This window comes from Alosa alosa, chromosome 7 (assembly GCF_017589495.1).
Source record: "Alosa alosa isolate M-15738 ecotype Scorff River chromosome 7, AALO_Geno_1.1, whole genome shotgun sequence".
In the NCBI taxonomy this organism is placed as follows: domain Eukaryota; kingdom Metazoa; phylum Chordata; class Actinopteri; order Clupeiformes; family Clupeidae; genus Alosa; species Alosa alosa.
The window spans coordinates 17,461,454-17,487,627 of record NC_063195.1 but is presented as its reverse complement, the minus strand read 5'-3'; the positions used below and the strand labels follow the sequence as shown (position 1 = coordinate 17,487,627).

General features: G+C 38.7%; 1 protein-coding gene across 7 annotated transcripts in view; it reads left to right on the top strand.

Moving 5' to 3' along the window:
• Positions 1-26,174, top strand: part of LOC125298619 (NACHT, LRR and PYD domains-containing protein 12-like) — a 69,674-nt gene that overhangs the window by 35,049 nt on the left and 8,451 nt on the right. For all 7 annotated transcript variants that reach the window (XR_007194230.1, XM_048249417.1, XM_048249415.1 and 4 more), the window contains 4 exons: positions 1,320-1,472; positions 2,788-2,958; positions 15,183-15,335; positions 23,178-23,348. Coding sequence is in view for 6 of the 7 variants with exons in the window: in XM_048249417.1 (XP_048105374.1) it covers positions 1,320-1,472; positions 2,788-2,958; positions 15,183-15,335; positions 23,178-23,348 (648 nt within the window). In the remaining variant the exon portion in view is untranslated. The remainder of the gene's footprint in view (positions 1-1,319; positions 1,473-2,787; positions 2,959-15,182; positions 15,336-23,177; positions 23,349-26,174) is intronic.

The following is a 26,174-nucleotide window of genomic DNA, read 5'->3' as shown; positions in this document are numbered from 1 at the left end:
AACCCCACACAAAACACATGTACACAAAAACAACCACACACTCAAAAACTATGCACACACTCAATTACAAACACACAAAAAAGGAACAAAGTAGGAAAGGAGCACAATTTGACAAGCGTGACTTATTTTTGTGGAAAAAATGTGCTGGACTGGGCGGCGGTCATATTTTGTGCTATACATCTAGTTTGCTTCTAGAATCAAGACATGAATTTGAGAAACTTTGGCTTTTATTCTTGTGCCCTTATTGATGTGAGAGAGTTGGTCAAAAGACCTGTCAGTATAAACTCCTTCCTGATGTGTCCCAGATCTAGATCTCAGTTAACTGTAGAGTGTATTAACCAGACAATAACAAAACCTGTGTTTCACTCTTACAGTTTTTCTCGATTGCTTTTACCTGCTTAAGTAAACTGGAATCCACTTGGTCTTCATGACTACTTTCTTTGCACAGCAGAAGTCATCTCTTGCGAATGTGTTCACACATTTTCATTGGGTTTACACATTTCTCACACCCTTTTGCAAAACAGTTAACACTAGTGTCATTCAAAAGCCCCAAACTCTATTGGTTTTCCCGTGCTAAACAAAAGGAAAACACATTTTCACAGGTGGTATAGATTCCATGCATAAGTCTGAATCTCTGATACACCTGTGTGAAACTCCTTTGCACAATTCTTCAATCAGCAATCATTCATTATACATAAGGAATGTCTGTTCTGTGTTGCTATTTGCAAGTATGGATCTAATGCACATTTAGACAAAGTACTGTATTGCCTATTTGGTGGAGAAAACAGTACAAAAGGTGTTTACTGTAGGTCTATTTCGATGAAAAATGACACGTTGTAGTTCAATGAAATTTACTGTATCTTGCTAGGTGTTTACTGTATGTCTTACATGTCAATGACAGTTACATCTTGGGAGAAATTAATAAATTATGTTTTTTTCAGTACGTTTTGATACCAGAAAAATTAGAAAGTAATGGAACAGACATAGCAAAAATGCTCATTTTGAGAACTAGATTTTGCATTTTGTTGTCCAGTGTGTAATGATTGATTGAAGAGTGTTTTTGAATTGGCAACTAATTGTAGTGTTTGAAGGCAAGATTTGCTTTTGCTGCATGTTTTAAGTGTTTTGAGAGAGTAACAGCCTTTTGCAAGAAAAATGTGTAATTTTGTCCAGAGTGCTTTTGTTCAGACACGGGTGTTAACTGTTTTGAGAATGTGATGTCAGAGTTGACACAGGTATCAAAACGATCGAGAAAAACTGTAATTAGTCTCTGATTTCCGTATTGATGATTCTCTGTTATATGGTTGATGTTCTTACAGACTTGTTGGCTGTAAACTGAGAGGAATATTTTTGGCCTTGACTCTTCAGTGGGCAAACTCCCACCTAAGAGAGCTGGACATGAGTGACAGTGAGCTTCTGGACTGTGGAGGAGAACTGCCCCATCAATCAGCAAATCAAGACTCTGAAGTGAGGTCTGTATTTTATACAGCAAAAACTGTCCATACATTTCTGTATTTTTGCACAGTGCATAGTTGCTGGTGCTTTCTGTTTTATTTCATAAACAGCTAACACCTTTATTTGTCATTTCATATCCTCCTGAGACCCTGCATCCTCTTATGAGGACATCAAATTAAGGCTTTGCAGGACTTTCTACTTCAATATTCTGAATAAATTTCTGTTTCATGACAGTTATTTGTATCAGTTAGTGGTAATGAAAACATATAATACTGTATTGGGGGAAAAAAAAACAAGATGGGTTGAGTCGGTCGATATCAACCTACATGTTTTATCAGCGGGGACATGACAACTGTTGTCATGGTAGAGTATAACATAGTACGATATGGCATACATTTTTCACATTTATTTTTTATTGTAACACTTCAGTAAGCTTTTTACTTTCATGTCCTCATAAGAGAACATCGGGACTTAAATGTGTGCTTCTGGATTGCATCCACATAATAGACCTATGGTGCTAGTTCTAAATGTTTAGCAGTTTTCAATACACACATGCACACGCACACACACACACACACACACACACATTTTGCATAGTTTTTGCAGTCACACAGTCTTGTCAACTAAATTGTTGAACAGGTTTTTTTTAATTACCAGTATATGTTCCAATGCGGAACACCGGAAGTATTGCAAAATATTTGTTTGTGTATATGAAGGAATGTGCACTCATTTTACTAAAGTTTGTGCTCATTTTCTTAAATTGTGATCACATTTTCCTAGATTGTGAGCTCAATTTATAAAATTGTACTTGTTTTACTAAACAGTGTGTTTATTTCACTAAATTGTAGGTAATTTGCTAAATTGTGCTTTTTTTTACTACATCTTGTTCTCATTTTAATGTTTATTAAATGAGTGCACAATTTAGTAAAATCAGCGAACAATTCACTAAAATGAGTCCACTTTTTTTGTAAAACGAGCACAATTTACTAAAACGAGCAGACTATGTAGTAAACAATCGCACAATACACAAAATTATGTGCACAATCTAGTGAAATGATCACAATTTAGTCAAATGAGTGTACGTTTTATCAATACATATAATATCTTGCAATGACACCCACCAAGAGATGTCACTGCAATAATGTTTTTTGTATATCAAGAGAATATGCACTCGTTTTACTGAATTGTGCCCTCTTTCTAGTACATAGTGTGCTCATTTTACTAAAGAGTCCACTCTTTTTTTTGCAAATTTTGCAAAAGATAGTACGATTTAACTAAATGCAAGTACAATTTAGGACATGTTGCTCATAGTGTTTTCCTCTTTTGCTGTAGACTTATCAGCTGTAGACTCAAATACAGCTCCTCTGAGGTTGTGGTCTCAGTTCTGCAGTCAGATATTTCTAAACTGAGTGAGTTGGACATGAGTGGCTGTGATCTGCAAACATCAGAAGAGAAGCTGCTCTCTGGTCTTAGAATCCCAAACTGCCACCTGGAGAAACTGAGGTCAGTACACATTCACATATTCGGAAATCAAGACATGCAGTAGGATAAACGCTTTTACGCCCACTTCAGGCGTATTTGTTTCGCAAAGTGCGCATAAAAAAATGGCGAGGTATGTACAAACAGGCCGCACTGAGGTAAAAGCGCAAACTGCCTGTCGCGGGAGCTGAAAATGGCAAATTGCACTTTTCCGTGTCATGCATATGCATTCATGGGAGGTCAAAGAGGAAAGTGGGAGTTTAGCGTAAAGAGATGGGAGGGGAAGCGTAAAGAGCGCCTAATTATGTATTCCGCGGTATTCACCCCTTGCAGGCACGTGACTTAAGTCACGTGACGGCTCCATGCTGGACGGCAAAAAGATAGGAGACGGACGGCAACTTACATTATGTCATAATGATTATGATGAACTGAACACCATTACTATAACATCTTTGTAGTTCAATGTATTGCTGTTTGGGGTCTGATAGTCAAAGAAAGATGCCAATGGTGTTGTTAGATGAAATGGGTCATGATTATGGGCGGACTGGCCATCTGGCATACCGGGCATTTTCCCGGTGGGCCGATGCACCTTTTGGGCCGATAGAATAGGCTATATAATTTAATCATTTTGGCCAACGATCGGCCCAAAGGAAGGACAATCAGTGGCCCATTGGTTACATTTCCATATTGACACTTGACTGATCCAATAACAGCTCACGTCAGGCCCACCCCTCGCATTTTGGCCCAGAGCCAGGATTTTGTGAGCCATCAGAAGTTAATCGAAGTTGCCTACACGAAATTGCGGCGGATAGTGACAATAGTGCAAAAGTAACACCAATGAAAATTCAATAATACAATATTGCAAGTAGGCTAGCAAATGTCAGCAACATGTTGAAGTTCGTTGAGTTTGAACGAGGATGTAAGCAAGTATACAGAGGGACAGTGAGCAGGTGGTGGAGCCTTGAGGCTAGGCCTACATTATAAGAACTCAGTGGTGGAGCAGGCTATGTGTGACATGCCTTGCTGATGATGATGATTATGATGACTTATTAATTGCGATAATGTAATAATGTGGTTATGATAACCTAAGGCCGTGCTGTGATTATAATAACAAACAGCGTAACTTAAATGTTCTAAATGAATGATTTGCAACCCCGGACAGCAAAAGAGTGTCAAATCGATGTTAATTGTTGGTCAGATTGATCAGTTTCCGTCAGACGCCCAAAATTCAACATCGATGGTATGAGTGGTGGTTGGTCTCTCAAAGTAGAGCGTCGAAAGGGTTCTATCTTGGAAGGGTTAATTATCATGGTAAAGATGGGCTAAAAGACTGTAGACTGACGGAAATGTAGGCTACAAAACATCAAGTCATATCATGCACAAGCCAACTAATATACGGTAACCTATACGATAGGCTACTGGAAGACATTAAAGATAATTAGTTAATGTAGCTATAATGTTCCAAAATGTACCAGCAATGTAGTATAGCCTACAGGAATTGAATATTTCCAGCAACAGCCCTATTTATTTTGTGTTGTTTCAGTTGTCTTACAGTGATTAACGTCTACTACAATCTAGGTAATTTAGCTCTTTACACATAGGCAAATTCAGTAACTGTTTGGTGCTGCTGTTATTTGAAATGATACTTTGAATTCAAGCAGAAACTCTTCTTTAATAATTGCTTGTATAGCCTAGGCTACTTGAATATGGAGATCATGTACTCCATGGCTACCTCTGATCAGTGAGAGTGATAGCCAGTGAGGCCTATCACTTTCAGTGCTCCATGACAGTTGAAAATAATGCATATTTAAGGGTAATGCAAAGATTTTGTATTTAATTAGGTGTGCCCGACCGATTTGAGGGCCGCTTGGGCCAAATATACCAGGGCTGATTTTTGGTCCCAGTCCGCCCCTGGTCATGATCGCAAATGTAAAGTTATTAAAGCTGGTGGTAACAGCAAGGGGAGATAATGTTAGGTCGTAACGTTAGGCTACTGTAATTAACATTATGGTAAATGAACACCCATAAGTATTTCTGGACTAAAATATTGCAAAGCGATTTGGTTACTTTATTTGTCTTGCTTTTATCAGTTGTAACATAGTCAAAACGTTAAGAATGTCATATCAGAACATTAAATAATAACTTAGCTGCCACACTTAGAAGCTATAGCTATTCTAGATAACGTTTATCGTAGCTTAGGGTGACCAGACGTCCCCGGTTTCCGGGGACAGTCCCCGATTTCGGTGACCTGTCCCCGGCTGGAGCTGTCCCCGGAAAAGTCCCCGGTTTTCACTGTGACTGACAGACCCGAAATTGGAATAAAAGAAAGAAAGAAAACACTGACCAAACGTACAGTTGCGCACCCTTCACGCACAGGCTCAAGCCAGTCAAAGCAAGCGCTCAGCTCAGACCTCCAAGATGTTCTAGAATGCCCATATTTCTGGTAGGCTATTTTGATTGGTGGAATAGCAGCGTGGTAAAATCTTTGAAATGAAACCACTTGTGCGGAGGATTTATTAAACTATTCATCACGAACGTGCCAGCTGCCCAAGTCCAGGTTAAACTAAAATTGCGGAGAACCCGTCACACAGATAGCATATCATACGCAGATATCACGTGAAAGGCCGGAATCTAAGCTTTTTTGAATGATATTCGCGCCAAATTGCTGTGATAAATGGTTCGCGAGAAAAGTAACAATGAATTTATGTGACAACTAGCATCGGTAGGGAAATTGCAACAAGTTTCTACATGGTCTACAACTTTAGGCCAAAATTATAATGTAGGCCTATACTCAACGATTTATGTCAGTACAAACATTTTTGTAAATTGTTTAGCCAGAGTAGGCCTATCACACCATAATGGTTCTCATATTGCCAGATTCCAGACAATCCCCTACAAATATGAATATAGCCTATATTTCTACTGGCATGCTTCCTAGTGACATTAAGACAAAAATATAAAGAAAAAAAAGCATGAGACGTGAGTTATTTTGTCTGAGACTGACAAGACATAGGCCCTATTAGGCTACATAAGACAAATATTATCACATCATACATTCTCAGATATGGGTAAAGCACAGAATGTCTTGAAAAAAGAAGATGGGCATTACAATGACCAAGATAACTAGCTAGATTAACTGTCTGAACAGCACTGCCACTATGATATCATTTCATGGAGTGCTATGTAGCCAATACTATTTTGGACCATTTCTGAACTATGAAACTGTGAAGAAAATATGCTTTGTGGATGGGCAATATCATAACTTATTGCAATATTATAACTATTCCAACTGTGTGTGCATGGTTAAAATTCTGAAGTGCAAGTTTAGGCTACAGCACAAATATTTCCATCCATAGATAAGAATAATGAAGTCTAACCTCTGAATTTCTTTTCAATGTGCACCAGATTGATGCATTTAAACAATAAAATATACCAAATTTTCTCACGGGGGAGCATGTCCCCGAACCCCCCTAGGAGGGCTTGTGGAGATCTAGTCTAGTGATGCCCCTGGGACAGTGTCCCCGTTTTAAGTTTACAATGATTAAAACATTACACGTTTTACGCTTCTCAACTGAAAATGTCCCCGGATTTTGTCTCAGAAATCTGGTCACCTTATCGTAGCTCATAGTGCTAGGGTTAATGTAACTCGTCAGTTTGTACGTTGCCCAGCGAATACACTTACTTCTTACATGTCTTAAGTTAAAGAATTGAAAGAAATAGGAAATAAAAAACCTTGAACGGTATTATCTGTTCACATTCAGATCTTGCCATAGACTTTGCCTAAGGGCTCGTAGTCTGCCGTCCTGTTCAGAGTCTATGGTTGCTATAGCAATCGCTGCTGTGCTTCATACACTGACGAGATAAGTATGCAATTGTGGTTGAAATACTCCCAAAACACAAAGAAAACAGAACCAAATATATCTATGCAAGAACATGGGATGTTGTTGTATTCCAAACAATAAGCCAGCAGTCGTGGAAGGCCATTACTACGGTTAAATAATCTCCTAGCTGTGCGATATGTCCCATTACAACCCATTGATTTGATCCATGTTCTTGCCGTCCACTAGGCTATTTTGCTGTGGCGCGAACAAAACGTGACGTCACATGCAAGGGGTGAATACTGCCTGTGAATGCGCATCTATTCTGCGCCTAAATATTCCGCCTTTGTAGCCTACTATATCAAAAGCAACCTTAACTTTCGTTGGCCTTTTGAATGTCTTACTTTCACGTCATCCACTTAAACTTTTCTACTTGCTAGATTTGACCAAGGGGGCAGGCGAACGTTCGGAGAGCGTAGACACTATGGCGGATCTGAGGCTAAATAGTAGACCAGTTCACCTAGCCATCCCCATTGAAGCCCATTTAATTTTGGCACCACTTTGACATCAAATAACGTTACAGCTGAAGCGTTTTAAGCCTTTATATGAACTTTTACTATTTCCGGAGTAATACAACATTGTGTGATTGGCGTCATAACCTCGAAACTGACTTACAGACTGAGTAATAAACTTTTTTCCGAAATCAATGCTAAAGTGACGTAATAAGCGTACAGCCAGAGCGGGTGAAAGCGTCGCACAGGAGCAAAATAACGGTATTCTCTGGATAAGAACGAAAGCATCGGAGCACAACATTTCAGCGAAGTTTTGATGGATTGACAGTAGCCTAGGCTATGAATGTGGCGAGTGCTGTTTATATTTAATCACATTTATCTACGAACAACTAGGACATTTAGAACAGCAATGTAGACATGGTGGTAACGAAGTAAGTGGCTACATACCCAATCTCTCGGTGCAGCTATCACAAGAGTTACACAAGTCAGACTACGTGCCTACGTTACATTTACGTCCCCTGAGCCTGTGCAGAAAGCCACGTCGACCAACAGGAAACGGTTGAAATTTGCTTCACCCGCCTCGATTGACGTCTATGTGATGACTCTGTCCATATCTTTTACTGTCTATGGATTTGACCAATCTTCCATAGCCTGCCCTACAGTACGTGCACAAGTAGTTTGAGTAGAACTACTGATCTTCATTATCTCCCTGCTTGTTGACATCTTATCATGTATTATTTCATGATCGCTAAACGTTTGATTCTTTTTAATGTTGTCATCATTGCATCAATACAACTTCATTCAACTGCGCTTGTATGTAGGCTATGGCGTTCAGTTGTGGACATTCATAAATTGCAGTAGGCCTAGGGGGCGGAGAAAGGCGCAGATTAGTCTACCCGATGAAATTAAAGTTTGATAAATGCCACGTATGACTGTTCAGCTGCCACGTCAGCGTTCGGTATTCTGCGGTTTGTCCATGGTGGTATGTATATCTGGCCTGAGGTTTGTTAAATTGTATACTTTGTATTTCTGTTGTATTCATATTATTTAATATGACGTTTATACTATTTTTAACAAAAGATAGAACTGACAGCCTGTTAAATTGTCAAATGGTGTAACCACAAAAAATGACAAATATCTAATATTTCACACCTCCTAGAGTTCATGCAATTGCTCTCATGAAATTAAAATCATTATCCATATTAACTTTTTTGTACAATATTAGTCTTTTAGACAAAATACTGGTTACACCAATTGACATAAATCGGTTACACAAACTGACCATAAACGTCTACAGCAATAGGACAAGAAATAGGTAAACTGAATTGGATATTTTAATATATATTCATGTCATTCATCATATTCCATATAAAAAATAATTTCATAACATCAATGAACAAACAGGATTAACTTGTGTTCTATTTGATTTCAGTTCAGTTCTCATACAATTTCAGTCTATACCCATTGTTTTCAAAGAGAGTGAGAGGTGAGGCCCTATTTTTGCAACACAAAAACCATCGCAAAGCGTATTATTACCCAGGCGCAAAGCTTTTTCTATCTTACACTTCACTTTTATTAAACAATGCGCCCAGGGGTTAGGTGTGGAAATTACCAACATAAGGTGTGGTCTGGCACATGATCTAGAAATCGCTATCTTACACCATCTAAAAAGCATTACGCCACTGACCAAGTAAAACCTGGTCTATAGCGAAAGGCGCATATGAAGACGCTGCTTACATCACAAGATGTAACCAGCAATTCCTCTGCAGGATAAATGTCCTTAGGTTTTATATTCAGTCATTCGAACATTATTGGGGTAAGTGTTGCTTTTTTCAGGCTATGTTTTCGATGGTAACCCATTGTCAATAGTGAAAGTAATTAACTGTGTAGAACTGTTTTGTCCTTTGGTATGCAAAGTAACATCATAGTTCACAACACAACACTCAATTTTCCTTGACATGTCATTGGCGAAATTGAACATTAGGCCTACCAGAGATTAGATTTGGTGATGGCCTTGGAGTCTGGCTGGCTCATATTCAGTGAGGTGAAGTTTCATGCAAGAATTGAGGCCGTCATCATTTAAGGGCAACTCCACGCAAAACTGTCATATATCCATAACGCCAACTAAATAGCCTACCATGGCATTGTGTTGGCGTTATGGAATTGCCCGTAAACGTGAGCGCAGGTTTGTCTTTATATTTTTCATATGTGAGAAAGATTTCTCACATGCAAGTGGAATAGGGTTAACACAGTAATACTAACTCGTTGCAGTGATGCGATATATAACGGGCAGTTCATTTCGCGTTTTTTTAGAATCTTCGGATGGAAACTTTCCCATTTCAGTCCGCTTAGTTCGCGCTCGCAAGCTGTGGTCGCTGACGTTTCCTTTTTGACATTTTCCTTATCTAGCCTACAGCAAGCGCACACATCAACAATAACAATTAAAGACAAGTGTTCTCGTTGACTGAAATGGAGGGCAATCAGTGATTTTGTTTGATATTGACATGGCAACGAACCGCAAATGTAACAATATTGTGCAGGCTACGGTTACGGAGTCAAGTGAGGTGGGAAGTTATATAAATTACTCAGATAGACCTACGAACTAAAATCAAATACATTTTAATTAAATAGGCCTACTCATTGTTATTTTCAAAAGCTGAGCCGCATCAGAGGGATCAAAGAGCCGCATGCGGCTCCGGAGTCGCGGGTTGCCGACCCCTGGTTTAGTGGAATACCTGTTCCATACGGTCTTCTGTGCAAGCAGATTTCTTCAAATGCGCTGCTGACTATCAAAATACTGATGCGCTGCTTGAAGTTGCGCTGCTTGTTGTTAAAGGGAATGACAGATGTCATTCTCATTGGTTTAAGGATGTTACGCCCAAAACACACCCATGACTGATTAAGAAACATAAGAGCCGCCTTTTTGCGCCAGGCGCCTGACGTTTGATAGCAAAATCACCCCGAATGTGGACTGGACAAACCCCTAAATGTATTTATGCTTTTTGCTAGTGACCTTGCGTTTTAGATCACTAAAATAGAGCCCAGAGTGTGTGAGAGAGAATAAGATTGAGTGAAAGAGTGGGTATGATAATTTCTTAACAAACAACCAATAGCAGGATTGAGTTCCCTTGCGCTCTGTGGTGAGACACGTTTTCCTTGGTTGTAAGTGGCATCTATTGGGAGAAAAGAAGTACACTTTATTTACAATAAATGTATTATATTATTTATTTATAATCTAAACATATTATTTACATATATCATAATAAAATATTAAAAATGAATTATGGAAGTTTAAATGAAAAACTTAAATTAAAGTTAACTTAACTTAAATTTAAACTTGCTTAAATTACAATCTAATTAAACCCTTTTAAAGCTACTTTTTAAGTGGTTGATGTGACAGACATGATTCCCAATATTAATTCAAACATTCAGAACAATGGGGTTTCATTACTTGTATTAAATATAGAAAAGTTATTGTGCAAGGTCATGCCAGATTATTTTAGAGGGGATTTTGGAGAGAATTTCACAAAGCAAGTGGGTAACACTCCATAATAAGGTGCCATAATAAATAGCAAACTAGTAATTACCTAACCCTTTGTTAATATTTGTTAATTGTTACTAAAATATCTATTTGGCACAAGTTAATAGTTTTTTCATCATTAATTAAATATTAGTTGTTTGCATAAAATCTGTATGTTAATGTTTTAACAAATCTATTAACTAATATTGTATTAATATATGTTAATAGTTAACTAAATATATTTTTGGCACTAATTAACAGTTATTTCTTACATCATTTAAATGTTAAATGTTTTTACAAACTATATGCTAATATAAAAGTTAATGACATATTATTATTTATCTAGCTTTTCTGATTAGCTATGTGGATAATTTATGGAATTTATGGTTTATGGCTTTATGGTCTTGTGGGGTGTATAAGGCCCTACTGCAGTGGTTGGTTGTGTGAGAGTTTGCGCTCCTCTTCTTCCACTTCATCCTTATTGGATACCTTGGTTGGCTGTCCTGTAATTGGTGACTCTCTGTCTAGTGTTTGAAAGTAGTGTATTCTTTGCCTTTGGAAGTACTATTTGGTTGCTGCTTGAATTTTGTGAAATTCAGGGGAGGGGGGTGTAACAGAGTTAGAAATGTAGTTTAGTGTTTGTATGTGATTTTCGCCGTAATTAAGCAGCTTTATTGAGATTGGTGTTTTGGAGCCCCTTTGGAGAACGCTATACTGCAGCTCTGCTGCGTTTGTCCTTGTATTGTTGCCATAGCTGATCAGAAGCGGTATGCTTTGCATTGCGTAGGTTGACTGTATAAAGCTCTCCCCACTTTGTTTTAATTTTGTAACTGTAAAATGTTGTTTAAGTTGAACACTTTGATATACCACCTGTATTATGTTACTTTACATGTATTGTTAAGATTTGGGTGCAATTCTAGCAACTTAGAGAACGTTTATTAATGTTTTCATTATGACCACGAGTTCATACACACTGAGTCTAACGTGACTAGCTGTAAACTCCGCTAGCAACTTTCCATGCATTCAGTGTAGTTTAGCTTAGTGTGCATGGAAAGTGCAATTCAGTCTAGCAGGAAATTAATGTACATTTAGTTTAGCATTATGTTTATGCATTACCTCCGTATGGTCTACGTCTGTGAGTGTTTAGTGAGTATCAGAATATTAATAAACTGTTGTTCTGTACACCTGAACATTCCATGTCGCATGTCTCCCTTGCTAGTAGGGCTGACAGTGATGGTATAGGAATGATGCATGTAATATAGCCCATTCAACTACTTCTTGTTTTGTTTTAACTTTTCCTAAAGGAATAAATGTGATAAGCCAGTTTTGGTCTCAGTCCCTTCACCGTCTGACTAGTTATATGTTACTAATAATAAAGCTTAACCAACTTTATTATAAGGGTCCCCCATAGGCTACTGATAGTTATATATTACTAATATATTAATTAAGCTTAACCAAATTTATTATAAGGGCCCCCCATACTGATAGTTATATATTACTAATATATTAATTAAGCTTAACCAACTTTATTATAAGGGGCCCCACGCTTATAGCTATATACTACTAATATATTAATTAAGCTTAACCAACTTTATTGCAAGCGGTTCCGGCGCCGACAACAGTGGCAGCATGTCAAGGTAGCTCCGTGTTTTTTTCTTGAATTTCCCCTTGGGGATCAATAAAGTATCTATCTATCTATTGTAAGGGTCCTATGGAGAGCGGTTCATATTGGGATAGGCAGAAGCACAGTTTAATAACAATTAGTTAAATAATAATAAGTCATTAACTTTTCTATTAACATATAGTTTGCAAATAAACATTTAACATTTAAATGATGCAAGAAATAACTTAATTAGTGCCAAAAAAAACATTTAGTTAACTATTAACACATATTAATACAATATTAGTTAATAGATTTGCTAAAACATTAACATACAGATTTTATGCAAACAACTAATATTTAATTAATGATTAAAAAACTATTAACTTGTGCCAAATAGATATGTTAGTAACAATTAACAAATAATAACAAAGGGTTAGGTAAATACTAGTTTGCTATTTATTATGGCACCTTATTATTTATAGAGTGTTACCGAGTTACATTGATAGCTCAATATTCACAATAATATGCACAATGTTAGGTTGTTTTAAGCAGCCTTCATTGCTTTGGAAATGGAAGTATGCAATGATATTGTAACGATTTGATAGCAACACATACAGTTGTCCAATCAAAAGGTTTATTAGCTGAGAACGAGAGCAGGGACACAGACACAGATCACAATACACACGGGGCAGGTCAAGTACACACACACGCTACACATACAGGGGTGGACGCAGCACCCCACACAAAGAGGATCACACACGAGGGAGAACTAAAAGGGAAACATGTTACAATAAAGACGCTAACATTACACTCAAAACTAAGGAGAAATACAGACATAAACCCAAATGTTCGCTCCCGTATCCCAGCATACCCTGCGTGGGAGAAAGCTAACAATGTCTTGTGCGCCGACGTTACAATATGTTGCTTCATACCAGGTATCAAACTTGCATGTAACATCGTGTTAGTGCATTTTGACATTGTAAACGTTATTGATGAAGAGTGAAATGCAGTTTGCAGTAAAGCTACTATTCATTGGTTACATTTGGGTGCCCCCTCTGTCCTTTGGTGCCCAACGCAAAGTGCGTGATGCGCGTGGTGGGAGCGGTGGCACTGCCAGGCTACACAATCTTTTTTTGCATTTCTATCCCTTTATTCTCTTTAATTCAAGTTCACAGCACAAAGCTGACATGCACAACAGCATAGTTTGTGTTTTATCAAGAATCAAAAAGATTAGCGTGGCACTACTTTAGATGTTTCATTAATTTACTTGTGCTATTTCGCGAGACATAGAAAGATCTTTCGGTTTCGCACACAAAGTGCACTAACTATTATGTTCTTCATAGCCTTGTCTCTGACAAGCTGAAAATAATGAGCGTAGGCTTATGTCCATCCCGCAAATAGAGTCTGCCTGCGAGTCTGCTGCAGCCACAGTCATCTTCAATCAGTATCAGGAGATAACGTTCTACTATTTTGCGCGGATTTTTTCTCCTCTGTTGTTCTCGCGTGGTGTTTGCAAATATGTATCAAAACAAAACACCACTTAATTTCGGGTTAAATGCATTGTAACGTGCGTTACTGAAGTTTGTACCGAGTAAAATATTATCCAATTTTTTTTTGTAATGCCTTACATTACCACGTTACCGCAAACAGCAATATATTACAGTAATTACATTACTTTTGTAACGCGTTACACCCAACACTGATTAGTTAATAGATTTGCTAAAACATTAACATACAGATTTTATGCAAACAACTACTATTTAATTAATGATTAAAAAACTATTAACTTGTGCCAAATAGATATGTTAGTAACAATTAACAAATATTAACAAAGGGTTAGGTAATTACTAGTTTGCTATTTATTATGGCACCTTTTTATGGAGTGTTACCAGCAAGTGTAATTGTTTGGTTCATGTTTTTGTGGTTACACCGTATTGACATTTTTACCCAAATTCAGTTAATACTCTCTCAAAATATCCAAAACTTTAAGATTAGGATTTGATGAAAATTATGTTTTTTGTCAAATTATTTTCAAATTTCAACAATTTTAAATGTATCTAACCCACTAGCGTCACGTCATTGACCCAATAACAGGAAAATATCCACAAGAGCGAACGGTGGGAATAGCATTGGGGCTGGGGGGTCGGTCTTTCTCCGTCTAAGCACCGCGGCACTGCTGCTGGGAAATTTTCTAGGAGAAACTCTGCCAGGGATGGAGGTTGGAGATCACACATCATGTTACAGAATTCAATCGCTTCCTTCATAGATGGTTATGGCTATGGTTATGGGATATGGCAGATGCCTTTATCCAAAGTGACTTACAAATAAAACAATAGGCTTACAATAGTTAAATAAACAGTGAAGAGTTTTAAAGAGTTGGTGAGACTACAATAGCAATAGCAATAATAAACAATAATGTCAATGCAATCAATAGCCTAAAAAAAACAACGAAAATAAACAAATACTATAATATACTATATAATATAATATGATATGATATAATATGATTTAATATAATATACAAAGCACTTTTTTTGCATTCTTGTTTAAGTCACACGTGGCGTAAAGTAAACACTCATTGTACTCATAGGCCTTTGAAAAGTCATGGACACTTCTTTCAAGGTCATTGAAAAATCATGGACAGGTTTTGACATTTTGTCAGTGAAAATGGGTAACTGTAGAGTATAACTGTAGAGTGTATTAAACAGACATTAATAAAACATGTGTTTCCCTCTTGATTGGTCTCTCATTGCACTCTTTGTGATTCTCTGTGACAAATGTTTATCTTCTCACAGACTTGTTGGCTGTAAACTGAAAGGAAGATTTTTGGCCTTGGCTCTTCAGTGGGCAAACTCCCACTTAAGAGAGCTGGACATCAGTGACAGTGAGCTTCAGGACTGTGGAGGAGAACTGCTCCATCAACCACAGAATCAAGACTGTAAAGTGAGGTCTGTATTTTAAACGGCAAAACCTGTCCATCTTCTTGTGGCTGGCATTTCATATTTGTGAATGTATGTAGTATAGAGCAGCCTTTCTCAAACTTCTTTGACCCGAGTCCCAGTCATATCATAGGGCCTACCTACTAAACCCCCATCAAATTATCATTATCACAATTATTATTGTTATACGATATTGTTATACATGCACTTCAAAGCAGTCAGTGTTAAAAGTGTGAACATGCACATCAGATGACTGTTTTACTAATGTAAAATATAACTACAATAGTTCTACTGTACTTCTCAACCCTGCTCAAGTCGAGAACTACCGCCCTGTCTCACTCCTGCCTTTCCTATCCAAAGGCATTGAACGAGCAGTCTCCAAACAGGTCTCTGACTTCCTTTCACAGAACAACCTTCTGGATCCAAATCAGTCTGGGTTCAAAAGCGGCCACTCTACCGAGACGGCTCTGCTGTCTGTAACAGAAGCCTTAAAAGAAGCCAGGGCGACCGCTCGGTCATCAGTACTCATTCTGCTTGACTTATCGGCTGCCTTTGACACGGTTAATCACCGCATCCTTCTCTCTATACTCGCTAACATGGGAATCTCCGGTTCTGCTCTCTCCTGGTTTGAATCCTACCTCACAGGACGCTCGTTTAACGTATCATGGCTTGGTCAGCTATCTGCAGACATGTGGACTTGAGTCACATGACTTGGACTCGAGTCAGACTCGAGTCATGATTTTAATGATTTCAGACTTGACTTGATAAAATTCGGCATGACTTGCGACTCGACTTGGACTTGAATACTATTCACTCAAGACTTGACTCGGACTTTGCCTCTTTGACTTGTGATGACTTGACATGTCTCGAATCAAAAACTACATTTCCTGATCGTGTACCAGTCAACCCAGAGACGCTTTCCCGCGACTAAAAAATAAATAAAAAAAATAGCGGAGACAAGCGGCCAGAGCACAGTTCAGTAGCCTACTGCCACTACGCCCACACGCGTTACGCACTGTGTGTAGGGCACCAAGAGACAGAGGAAGGGCCAACATTTAGCCAATCACTAGTAGCTTTACTGCAAAATGATTTGCACTCTTGTTAGAGAACGTTTGTCAAAAAGCACCAACAGCATGTTACATAAAGATAATACTTTTCGAGTCCTCTCCATTAAGATCCAACTTAACTTATGCTAGGCTACTGCATTTAATTGAGAATTACATCTAAGCACGCACGAGAGGGAGAGAGAAAACGAGTAGGTTCCAGCTGGCTTGTCATTGTTAATGATGATTGATATCTTCTTTTAAATATAAGAAACATATAAAAAGAAATCGTGGAGGCAACAAATACGAGATTAGAGGAGATTGTGAATTTATCCGGTTCTCACTAGCCTACTATACTGTTATAAACTATGAGATCCAGCTCACTATGACATAGCCTACGACGGAGTATTAGGGCCACACATGAAGAGAAACAATATTTTTGCCATGGCGAGATTAAACTCGACATGTTGACTTTAAAGTCGACATGTCGACATTAAACTCGATATTTCGAGAATAAAGTTGAAATATCATATCTACTTTAATCTCGACCGACATGCTGACATTAAACTCGTAATAGGCCCTACTGTTTAAACATAGCCTCACAGTTTAAGCTATGTAGCCTACACTAATACACAATATGTTACATGAAAAATGGGCTTCAAATAGGTGTTATTTCAGATATATTGCAGATATTCAGATAGATTGCGTCTTGTCTGTTAACTATCATTGCCGTCATCGTGAAGTGCTGTCTCGCGGTTATGGAAATACTATGCCGTTTAGGCTAAATAGCTAGAAAAATATATGTATCCAATGATATAATGTTTCTATACAAAATGTTATTTCACTCTGTTTTACGTGGTTAAGGCTACTGCATATCCAAATAACTGCCCTTCGTGACCCACGGGCGTCACTCTCCATAGGATAACATGGCAAAACTAATTTTTCTAAAACTGCTTTTCCATGTCTCACCTGCAATACGTATAGGAGGCTAGAAACACAGGTATAGCCTAAGCATATTTTGATCCCGTGAGAGAATATGTGTGTATGCACTTCATTTATGCACTTTGTGTGCATATGTGTGCAAGTAGGCTACTAGCCTACATGGGGTGGTCTGGAGGACAGCTTCATTCGTCCCTCCATAGACATTCAGCAATGGGCTGTTTTGCATCCATTACAAACAAGCAACGTGAAAGTCTAGGATTGGGGAGAGCGCCTAGTATGCCTCTAGTGCATAAGCATGAAGTTGAACATTTAGATGCAACAACTAAATGTTTAGAACAACACTTTAATAATAGGCCTATAAATAAATAAACCGCTATGACGTTTAGGCTACTTTTGACCATCGCATTTATCGCCTGTAACTCCGTGATAAGGACCTAACAGCAAAGTATTTGGCTGAGCAACGTAGGTTAATACGTTCTATGTTTTGTCCACATGATATAGGCCTATGTCTAATCATTGTTGCACTTGTTGCATTGTTTCATTCGTCCTCCCTTTCAATCGTCCTGAGCGGTCGTTCTCTCTCCAAACTAACTTTATTCTCAAAATGTTGAGTTTAATGTCGACACGTTCGAGATTAAAGTCGACATGATATTTCAACTTTATTCTCGAAATGTTGAGTTTAATGTCGACATGGCGACATTAAAGTCGATACGTCAAGATTAAAGTCGATATTACATTTCAACTTTATTCTCGAAATGTCGAGTTTAATGTTGACATGGCGACTTTAAAGTCGACATGTTGAGTTTAATCTCGTCATGGCAAAAATATTTTTTTCCTTCATGTGTGGCCCTAATACTCCGTCGTACATAGCTGCACTCACTGTGATTTGGAAAGTGGACAAGAATATTATGAAGAGTTGTCTTTGCCTTGTGTAATGGAACTGGTGAGTCTTGAAGTATTCAATAATTTATTTACATGAAGCACATGATATGCCGATTGAAACGCATTCCACTCAGCTACTGTAGCTAGGTGGCTACTGCTACCAGGCTCATAATTCACTTTTAATTGCAAACAGAAAATGTCAAGCAAGCATCATGTCATACATGCTTCTCTTTCCAAAGGAATGAACGCTGTTTGTGCCAACTTAATATCATGCTTATCATTGTTAATATTGTGCTATACATGTGGCACAAACAATGTTTGAGTTTGTGGACTAGCCATAGGCTATATTTGAACGGAGCTGGTAAAAAAAGATCATTATGAGAACGTGTGGACAGTGGCACACAATGGGCTTAAAGTTGTAACGTGACTAATCTGAATCTTTTATTTTTAAATTTAGAGATTCAATTGTCTCTGGGGTGCCAGGCAGTATTTGCTGCCAATTCAAATGTAGTCACCGTTAGAGCGAAACTATCACACAAATTAAACAACACAAACACGTTTCAAATCATATATTGTGATAGTTTAAATTAAACCAAAAATATTCATACACAACTTAAATAATCGATATCCCTCCATACAATCAAAAACAAAAATGCCATTTAAACAAAAAGGGAAAGTATGAGAGAGTCTGAGTCACTGAAGGAAAGTGAGTTGTGGAATATGTTGAATTAGTTGTATACTGGTGGAAGGGAAACGTGAACTCGGAGATGAGTGTTGAGTTACCAGCGGGAGACTAGCCAGGGGAGCTGCAGAGTAGGCCTACGACTTGAACCAGGGATCTTCGCAACACCACGACAAGAGAAAGGAAAACATCTTGCCATGCTGCCTATCCATTCCGTCGTGCGCAACACAAAGTAGTTTGAGCCGGTCCTATTTTGCTCAGGATCCGCACTGCTTCATAGTAATTCCTCAAAGGGATTAATCCACAAGGGTACGATCCAAGGAATCCAATGTAACTTATCCAGTGTGAATGTTCTGTTTTAAAATGCTCCCGCCATGTCTCACATGCCCTCGGTAACTACCCTCTCCGATAGCGCTTGTAATTAGCGATCTCCCCGCAGGTTAGGCCAAGCAGCCTTTTATCGTCAGCTGACTGCGTGACGTTAACCTAATTGGCGTTTAAGCAACCCGGTTGGATAAGCCTAAAGTAATACATTTTTATTATAAAGAATATGGAGCAGTCCGCTACAAAGTGACAGTGCACCATTTACAAATTAGATAAACAGCATCAAATGTCTAGTATTTCTTAAGAAATGAATACTTTAAAACATAATTACTGTCATTATTATCTTTTAAATAATATAAAAGTGTTGACCTTGGCTTCCCTTATGAGTCACCACTGGCCGACAGCCTAATAAATTGTTTGCAGGCAAATCTGTGGCCTAGCGCAGTGAAATACCATCAGGCAAATTATTACTCATCCTTACAGTGGGCTCCATGAATTTGGAAAAACATTATATATATTTGCAGCTGTGCTGAGTGTCATGTAGCTATCCGTTTTGTACAGATTACTCAGGTATGCACATGTGTATATTACACAGGTATGCACATGCATATGTCGTAAAAAAGATTACAAGACAGAAACATTGAACATATTTTTAATCTGTATTTATAAAAAAAACTGTGGATTAGATGGAAGTACTAAAATTATGATCGATAGTCTAATAATGGCATTATTAAGTGAAGAGTACCTGATGACTCGTTCAGGACTTGAAAAAGATTGGGACTTGGACTTGGACTCGTCTTGGCTTTGATGTGACTTGGACTTGGACTCGACTTGCCCTTCTCTGTATTTACTTGGGACCTGACTTGGACTTGACTGCTAAGACTTGGGACTTACTTATGACTTGCCAAAGAGTAACTTGGTCCCACCTCTGGCTATCTGCACCTCACCATCTCACCACAGGGGTCCCCCAGGGCTCAGTGCTGGGCCCCCTTCTCTTTGCTATCTACACCACCTCCTTGGGACAGATTATCCGTTTGCATGGCTTCTCATACCACTGCTATGCAGACGACACACAGCTCTATCTGTCCTTTCCACCTGATGACAAAGACTGAACTGCTCGGCCGGTCATGCCGTTTCACACTCTACAACATACGGAAAATCAGGACTTAATTGACTCAAGATGCTACCCAACTTCTGGTTCAGGCAATAGTCATCTCATGACTCGACTACTGCAACGGCCTCCTGACAGGTCTCCCAGCCTGCGCAGTGATACCCCTTCAGATGATCCAGAACGTGGCGGCGCGCCTGGTCTACAACCAACCCAAAAGGCAGGGTGCGATATGTGTAAAAACCAGAGGGGGGGATGATTTTGAATAAGTTTGTAAACCCCCCCCCAATTTTTTTTTTTTTTAAATCAACGAACGATTCATAGCCTAGTAATGTCATGGCTAATAATAACTATTTTTGCCACCTTTGTAACATTTTAGTTTTAGTTTACCATGGTGTATAACTTTAAACAGCGAGTGTGCTTGGTATGATGATCAGCTCCTCGAATGCAGGGTAGGACTACGTTTTGACAAGCATACAAATTCACCTTGTTCTTGCCCCATCTGAAATGACTTCTCTACTTTTGCTGCGTCCATCCTTTCTGTATTTGTTGTGTAAAAAAACAATGTATATGATGGCACTGAAGTCTTAAGTTAGTGAATTGGCTAACAGTGTTAGTTGGTAACCAAATAGCCTACACATTGCGCTACACGCTGCGTAGGCTACATGCATTCTCTCTCCTGCTGATTTGTGTTCAGTAGCCAAGTGCGTAATATTGCAAAAGTTGAAAAAATAAATGTGTTTATTGTAGTCTACAGAAAATAAATAGCCTATCATACTGTCAGTTAATTGCCTACAGTGCAGTGAAGAGTTTGGAGAGTAAAGTTATAGGGCAACTTGAAGTTTTATGAAAATAATTTACGAACCAGAACATAAAGACCATGAAGCTTCTATTTCTTGCAGCTGTTAAAACACCCGCTAGATAGTTTAAATACCCACCAACATTCGTTTCTGCAGTACAGATTATTTCTAAAAGTTATTTGTCTACTACTGGCTGATTTATCAAACGAGTGCTTTCTCGTTCGTCCTCCGCAAACTACAGGTGTTTCGGTAGAGAGCCATTGAATAAGCGATGCCAAGCAATTTCTGTAACACTTTTTGTGACATTCAGCAAATATCTCCTCATTTAATGTAAGTTCCTTCGGACAATAGGCCTACGTTCTACTCTACGTGCAGTTGTCCTCCATCTCAGTTGCATCAGTTTTCTAATTTTGAAGGTTCTAAAACATTATTATGCTTCACTGAATCCTTCTTGTTTTCTTTCATTTGTCCAGCTAACTTTTTCATTGAACATAGCCATTTATGATGGATTACACACTCGACATTCTGAAATGTCCTGCACGATCAAGGCCAAATTAAGTTATCACGCAGCCACTGTGTCAGCAGCATCAGTGCTGACGGTGAAGGTGCGTTTCTGATGTCAGATTATTATGTAGGCTAGCCTACTAGACTGTTCTCACGTTGCAGCGCTTTACTTAAATGAAGTAGCATTAATCAATATGAGGGTCGAGGGGGATAAATGTTGTCCCCCCCGACGATAAAAATAATTTAGCAGAGGTAGGGATAGGAAAACCAGAGGGGGGGAAATCCTCACCATCCCCCCCTACAAATCTCACCCTGCCAAAAGGGCACATGTTACCCCGCTGCTCATCCAGCTACACTGGCTACCTATGGCAACCCGCATCAAATTCAAGGCTCTAACGCTTGCCTACAAAGTAGTCTCCGGTTCTGCTCCCACCTACTTGAATGCCCTCATACAGACATACGGTACCTCTAGACCGCTGCGCTCCTCAGACGAACGACGTCTAGCTCTACCACCGGTACGCTCAGGCCAATCCAAACTTTTCTCATCAGTTGTTCCTCGTTGGTGGAACACACTGCCAGTTCCTACAAGGGCAGGGACATCCCTCTCCATTTTCAAAAAACTCCTGAAGACCCAGCTCTTTAGAGAACATCTTCTCTCATAGCAACACTTATAACAAGTCTTGCTGATCCTAGCACTCACCAGCCGTCTTAAACTGACAAGTAACTGTTAAAAATAGCACTCATTGATGCACTTATTCTTACTGTACTCTAATGTTTTTTTAAATTATCCTAAAATTGTTGAGAATTGCTCAAAAACTTAAACTGTTTACCATGTTGTTAGTCGCTTTGGCTAAAAAAGCGTCAGCCAAATTTAATGTAATGTAATGTAATGTAATGTAATGTAATGTAACTTCTCAAAACAACAGCAATTATATGGATGCCATTGTTTTGGGATGTTTCCCCCATGCAAGCATCATACACTGAAAATATTGACATGCTTTTTAATGTGATCTAAATTGAATGTCTGAATGTAAGGATTCAGGAAACGATACCAGTTATTTCTGTATGATAATCGGCAGAGCAGATAGATCTGGAGATATTTAACAGGAAAAATAATTAGGCTACAATAGCTTTTGGCCACGTTATTTTCATATTTGACTATACACTCAATATTAGACACTGTATTGTCCAGTCTCTGCTTTGTTTTATGGAAGTTGCAAGAATTCACGTCGTTCTATTAAATGTTAATACTGTATAGCCTTCCAACCATTTGAAGCGGAGCTTTGTTACCAACTTTAATGAATGGTTTCAGTTTATCTTGCGCAGATGTGCACATGCATGCATTGAATGAATGCTCATACCACCACACTTAATTGTATGCCTCTATGTTTGATGACACCAAATTATCAGACGAAGCATAATTTGCACAGCAAATTATCAGACGAAGCCTAATTTCACTCCGCAGCTCCACGGACCAGCAGTCTCCACGTAGCAGACCGGCCCATAGTTTTAGAAACACTGGTATAGAGGACATGCTGCTCATAGTGTTTTCCTCTCTCACTATAGACTCATCAGCTGTAGACTCAAACGCAGCTCCTGTGAGATTGTGGTCTCAGTTCTGCAGTCATACATTTCTCAACTGAGTGAGTTGGACATGAGTGGCTGTGATCTGCAAACATCAGAAGAGAAGCTGCTCTCTGGTCTTAGAAACTCAAAAAGCCATCTGGAAAAACTGAGGTCAGTAAAACTGTGAAATAGAGTCCTTATTTATACATTCACACTTTGGGAATATCATGATTACTCTTTTTTGGGCAATAGAATCAAGATATGAATTTGTGAAACATTGGCTATCATTGTTTATTATTATTGTTTACAGTGTTTATGTAAGTGGATGTGTTAGTATAAATACTTCCTGCTGATGTGTCCCATATAGACCCTTTCAACAATAAAAACAACAACAATGCTTGAACGTTCTATTTGGTTCCCAATCTACTTCCTCTGAATTAAGATAACATATGGAATGTTAAAAAGGAAGTCTTGTGGGGCCAACTATGATGCTGATAATGGAACTCTCTTGAAAGGGTCCACACATAACATTTCACTTAGCTTAACTTAACACTTAACTGACATAGGGGCAGCCGTGGCCTACTGGTTAGAGCTTCGGACGTGTAACCGGAGGGGTTGCCGGTCCGAACCCTGACCAGTAGGCACGGCTGAAGTGCCCTTGAGCAAGGCACCTAACCCCTCACTGCTCCCCGAGCGCCACTGTTGTTGCAGGCAGCTCACTGCGCCGGCATTAGTGTGTGCTTCACCTCACTGTGTGCCGAGTGTGTTTCACTAATTCACGGATTGGGATAAATGCAGAGACCAAATTTCCCCTCACGGGATCAAAAGAGTATATATACTTTTTGAAATATGGAAAGTTGCCGTTCCCGTTAATCATATTATAATGAAAATGAGGATCACCAAACTCACGGTTCAGATCATATCATGGAGCAATGGCAATAAATGAAACAATAGCAATAATAAAGAAATAAAATAGAGACAAATATAATTTTTCTTTATATTTAATACTTATAGAATGCATGGATTTTTCAAAGATTGTGTCTCTTAATAAAGCTTCTAACGCTGGGTGTTTTTGCTAGGCCTAATTATGCATTCTGGCAAGTCGGTCTCTTCCTTTAGGAAACACCAGAACACTGAGGAAGTGTAAAAGCGATATTATTAATATTGCAGACAGTCCCAGAGAATGTGTAGTGACTGAAAGTCTGAAACTGTTTTCGGATGAAAATGGATAGCAACAATAAATACTAGAAATGTAATGTCAGAGGAATTACAATAGTGGATGGAAAGCTGCTGGCTTAATGTTGGCGGGGAGATTCCTGGAAAAAAACATTGAATCACTTAATCTTTGAGTGCATACAGACCCTCGTACCAAAAAACCTTGCGTGTCAAGGCGTTCTTGAGATATAACACTCAAGGTGTTTTTGACCTTGACATTTGACCTTTGACCTCCAACATCAATTTACTTCCTCTTAGTCCATACAAACACTCATACCAAATTTCAGGCATGTATGTCAAGGCATTCTTGAGATATCGCGCTCAGAGTATTCATGGACTTGACCTTTGACCTCCCAACATCAACTCACTTCATCTTTGAGTCCATACAAACACTCGTACCAAATTTGAAGCATGTGCGTTCTGGAGATATAATGTGCAAAGCATGAGATATGGCTGTGACTTTTATTTTCACACATGGGAAACACTTCAACAGGATGTGTAGTTTTAGGGAGCGCCAGATTGTATGCATTAGAAGCTGAGACAGTTGGATTCACAGGTGACACCTGTGCCAGTGTTCTGATTAGCCCGGGAACTACTCTGGGAGCTTAACGAGCGCAGCTGGCTTTAGGCCATTATGACATCACAGCCATTCAAGTCTATGGGGGGAAAATGAGCTTTTTAACATTTTTAATCCCCTATTTCTCAAAAAGTATAAACTTTTAAAAAAATCTGAAATAACAACTCTCTTGTCAAACTCGAGACCTACACAACGGTTATTTCAACATGTCTGTACGTTAAGTGGTTGGAGTCGCATTCATTCTTGAATGGGCAATTCCACGGAAAATTGACTTTTTGTCACATCCATAACGCCAGTGAAATGTCTTGGCTTTTGTATAACATTCATTTTTTGTGCATTTTTTCTGATTCACATTCTTCAGCCAAAAATATCCACTGCTCAAATTTCATGTAATCATTCACATCATACCATACCATCACATTTCATTGGCGTTATGGATGTTGCAAAAAATTTAATTTTCCCTTATAATAATAATAAGAAGAAGAAGCCAGGAGATTTCAAGATAGTGGATTCCATCCACTATAATAATAATAATAATAAGAAGAAGCCAGGAGATTTCAAGATGGTGGATTCCATCCACTATAATTATTGTTGATATCCTTTAAGCCTCGGTATGGATGGCATGGTGTTCTCAACGCATAGCAGAAAGAGGTCCAGGCATTAGCTCTCTTTGGGTGGTGATCCTGTTTATTATAAATGTAGAAAATAATAAATTAATAAAGTGCTGTGGCGTGCTGTAGTGGAGTGGGTGCTCCGCGCCATCCACACCATTCCCTAATTGATTGCCACACCTGTAAATATACCTAATTCCCAGTGAGTGCCACACCCAGTGCAATACTCCCCCAAATAGCTAAATTGACCTAGCAAAAAGGTGAATATAAATGGCTCCTACAGTTATTGTTTTCTTTAATTCATTATACTGTAGTGTACATCACATCACTCGATCATGCAGTTAAGCTGAAGTGCTTTGTTATGTCCAAATGTAGCCTACAAAAATTCAAAATCTGATAGCCTAGGACTGCACTAAATATCAACCGTGAATCCAATTTCACTGCATTCTTCTGCTCCTCCTGTAATGTTGCCATGACAGCCACTGTCAACTGCCTAACACTTGGACCAAAGATTATAGGCAGGCGTGAACTGCTTTCTCTTTTCACTACAACTCTTCATTGAGATGTAGGGAATTTATACTCCAACAAGTAACA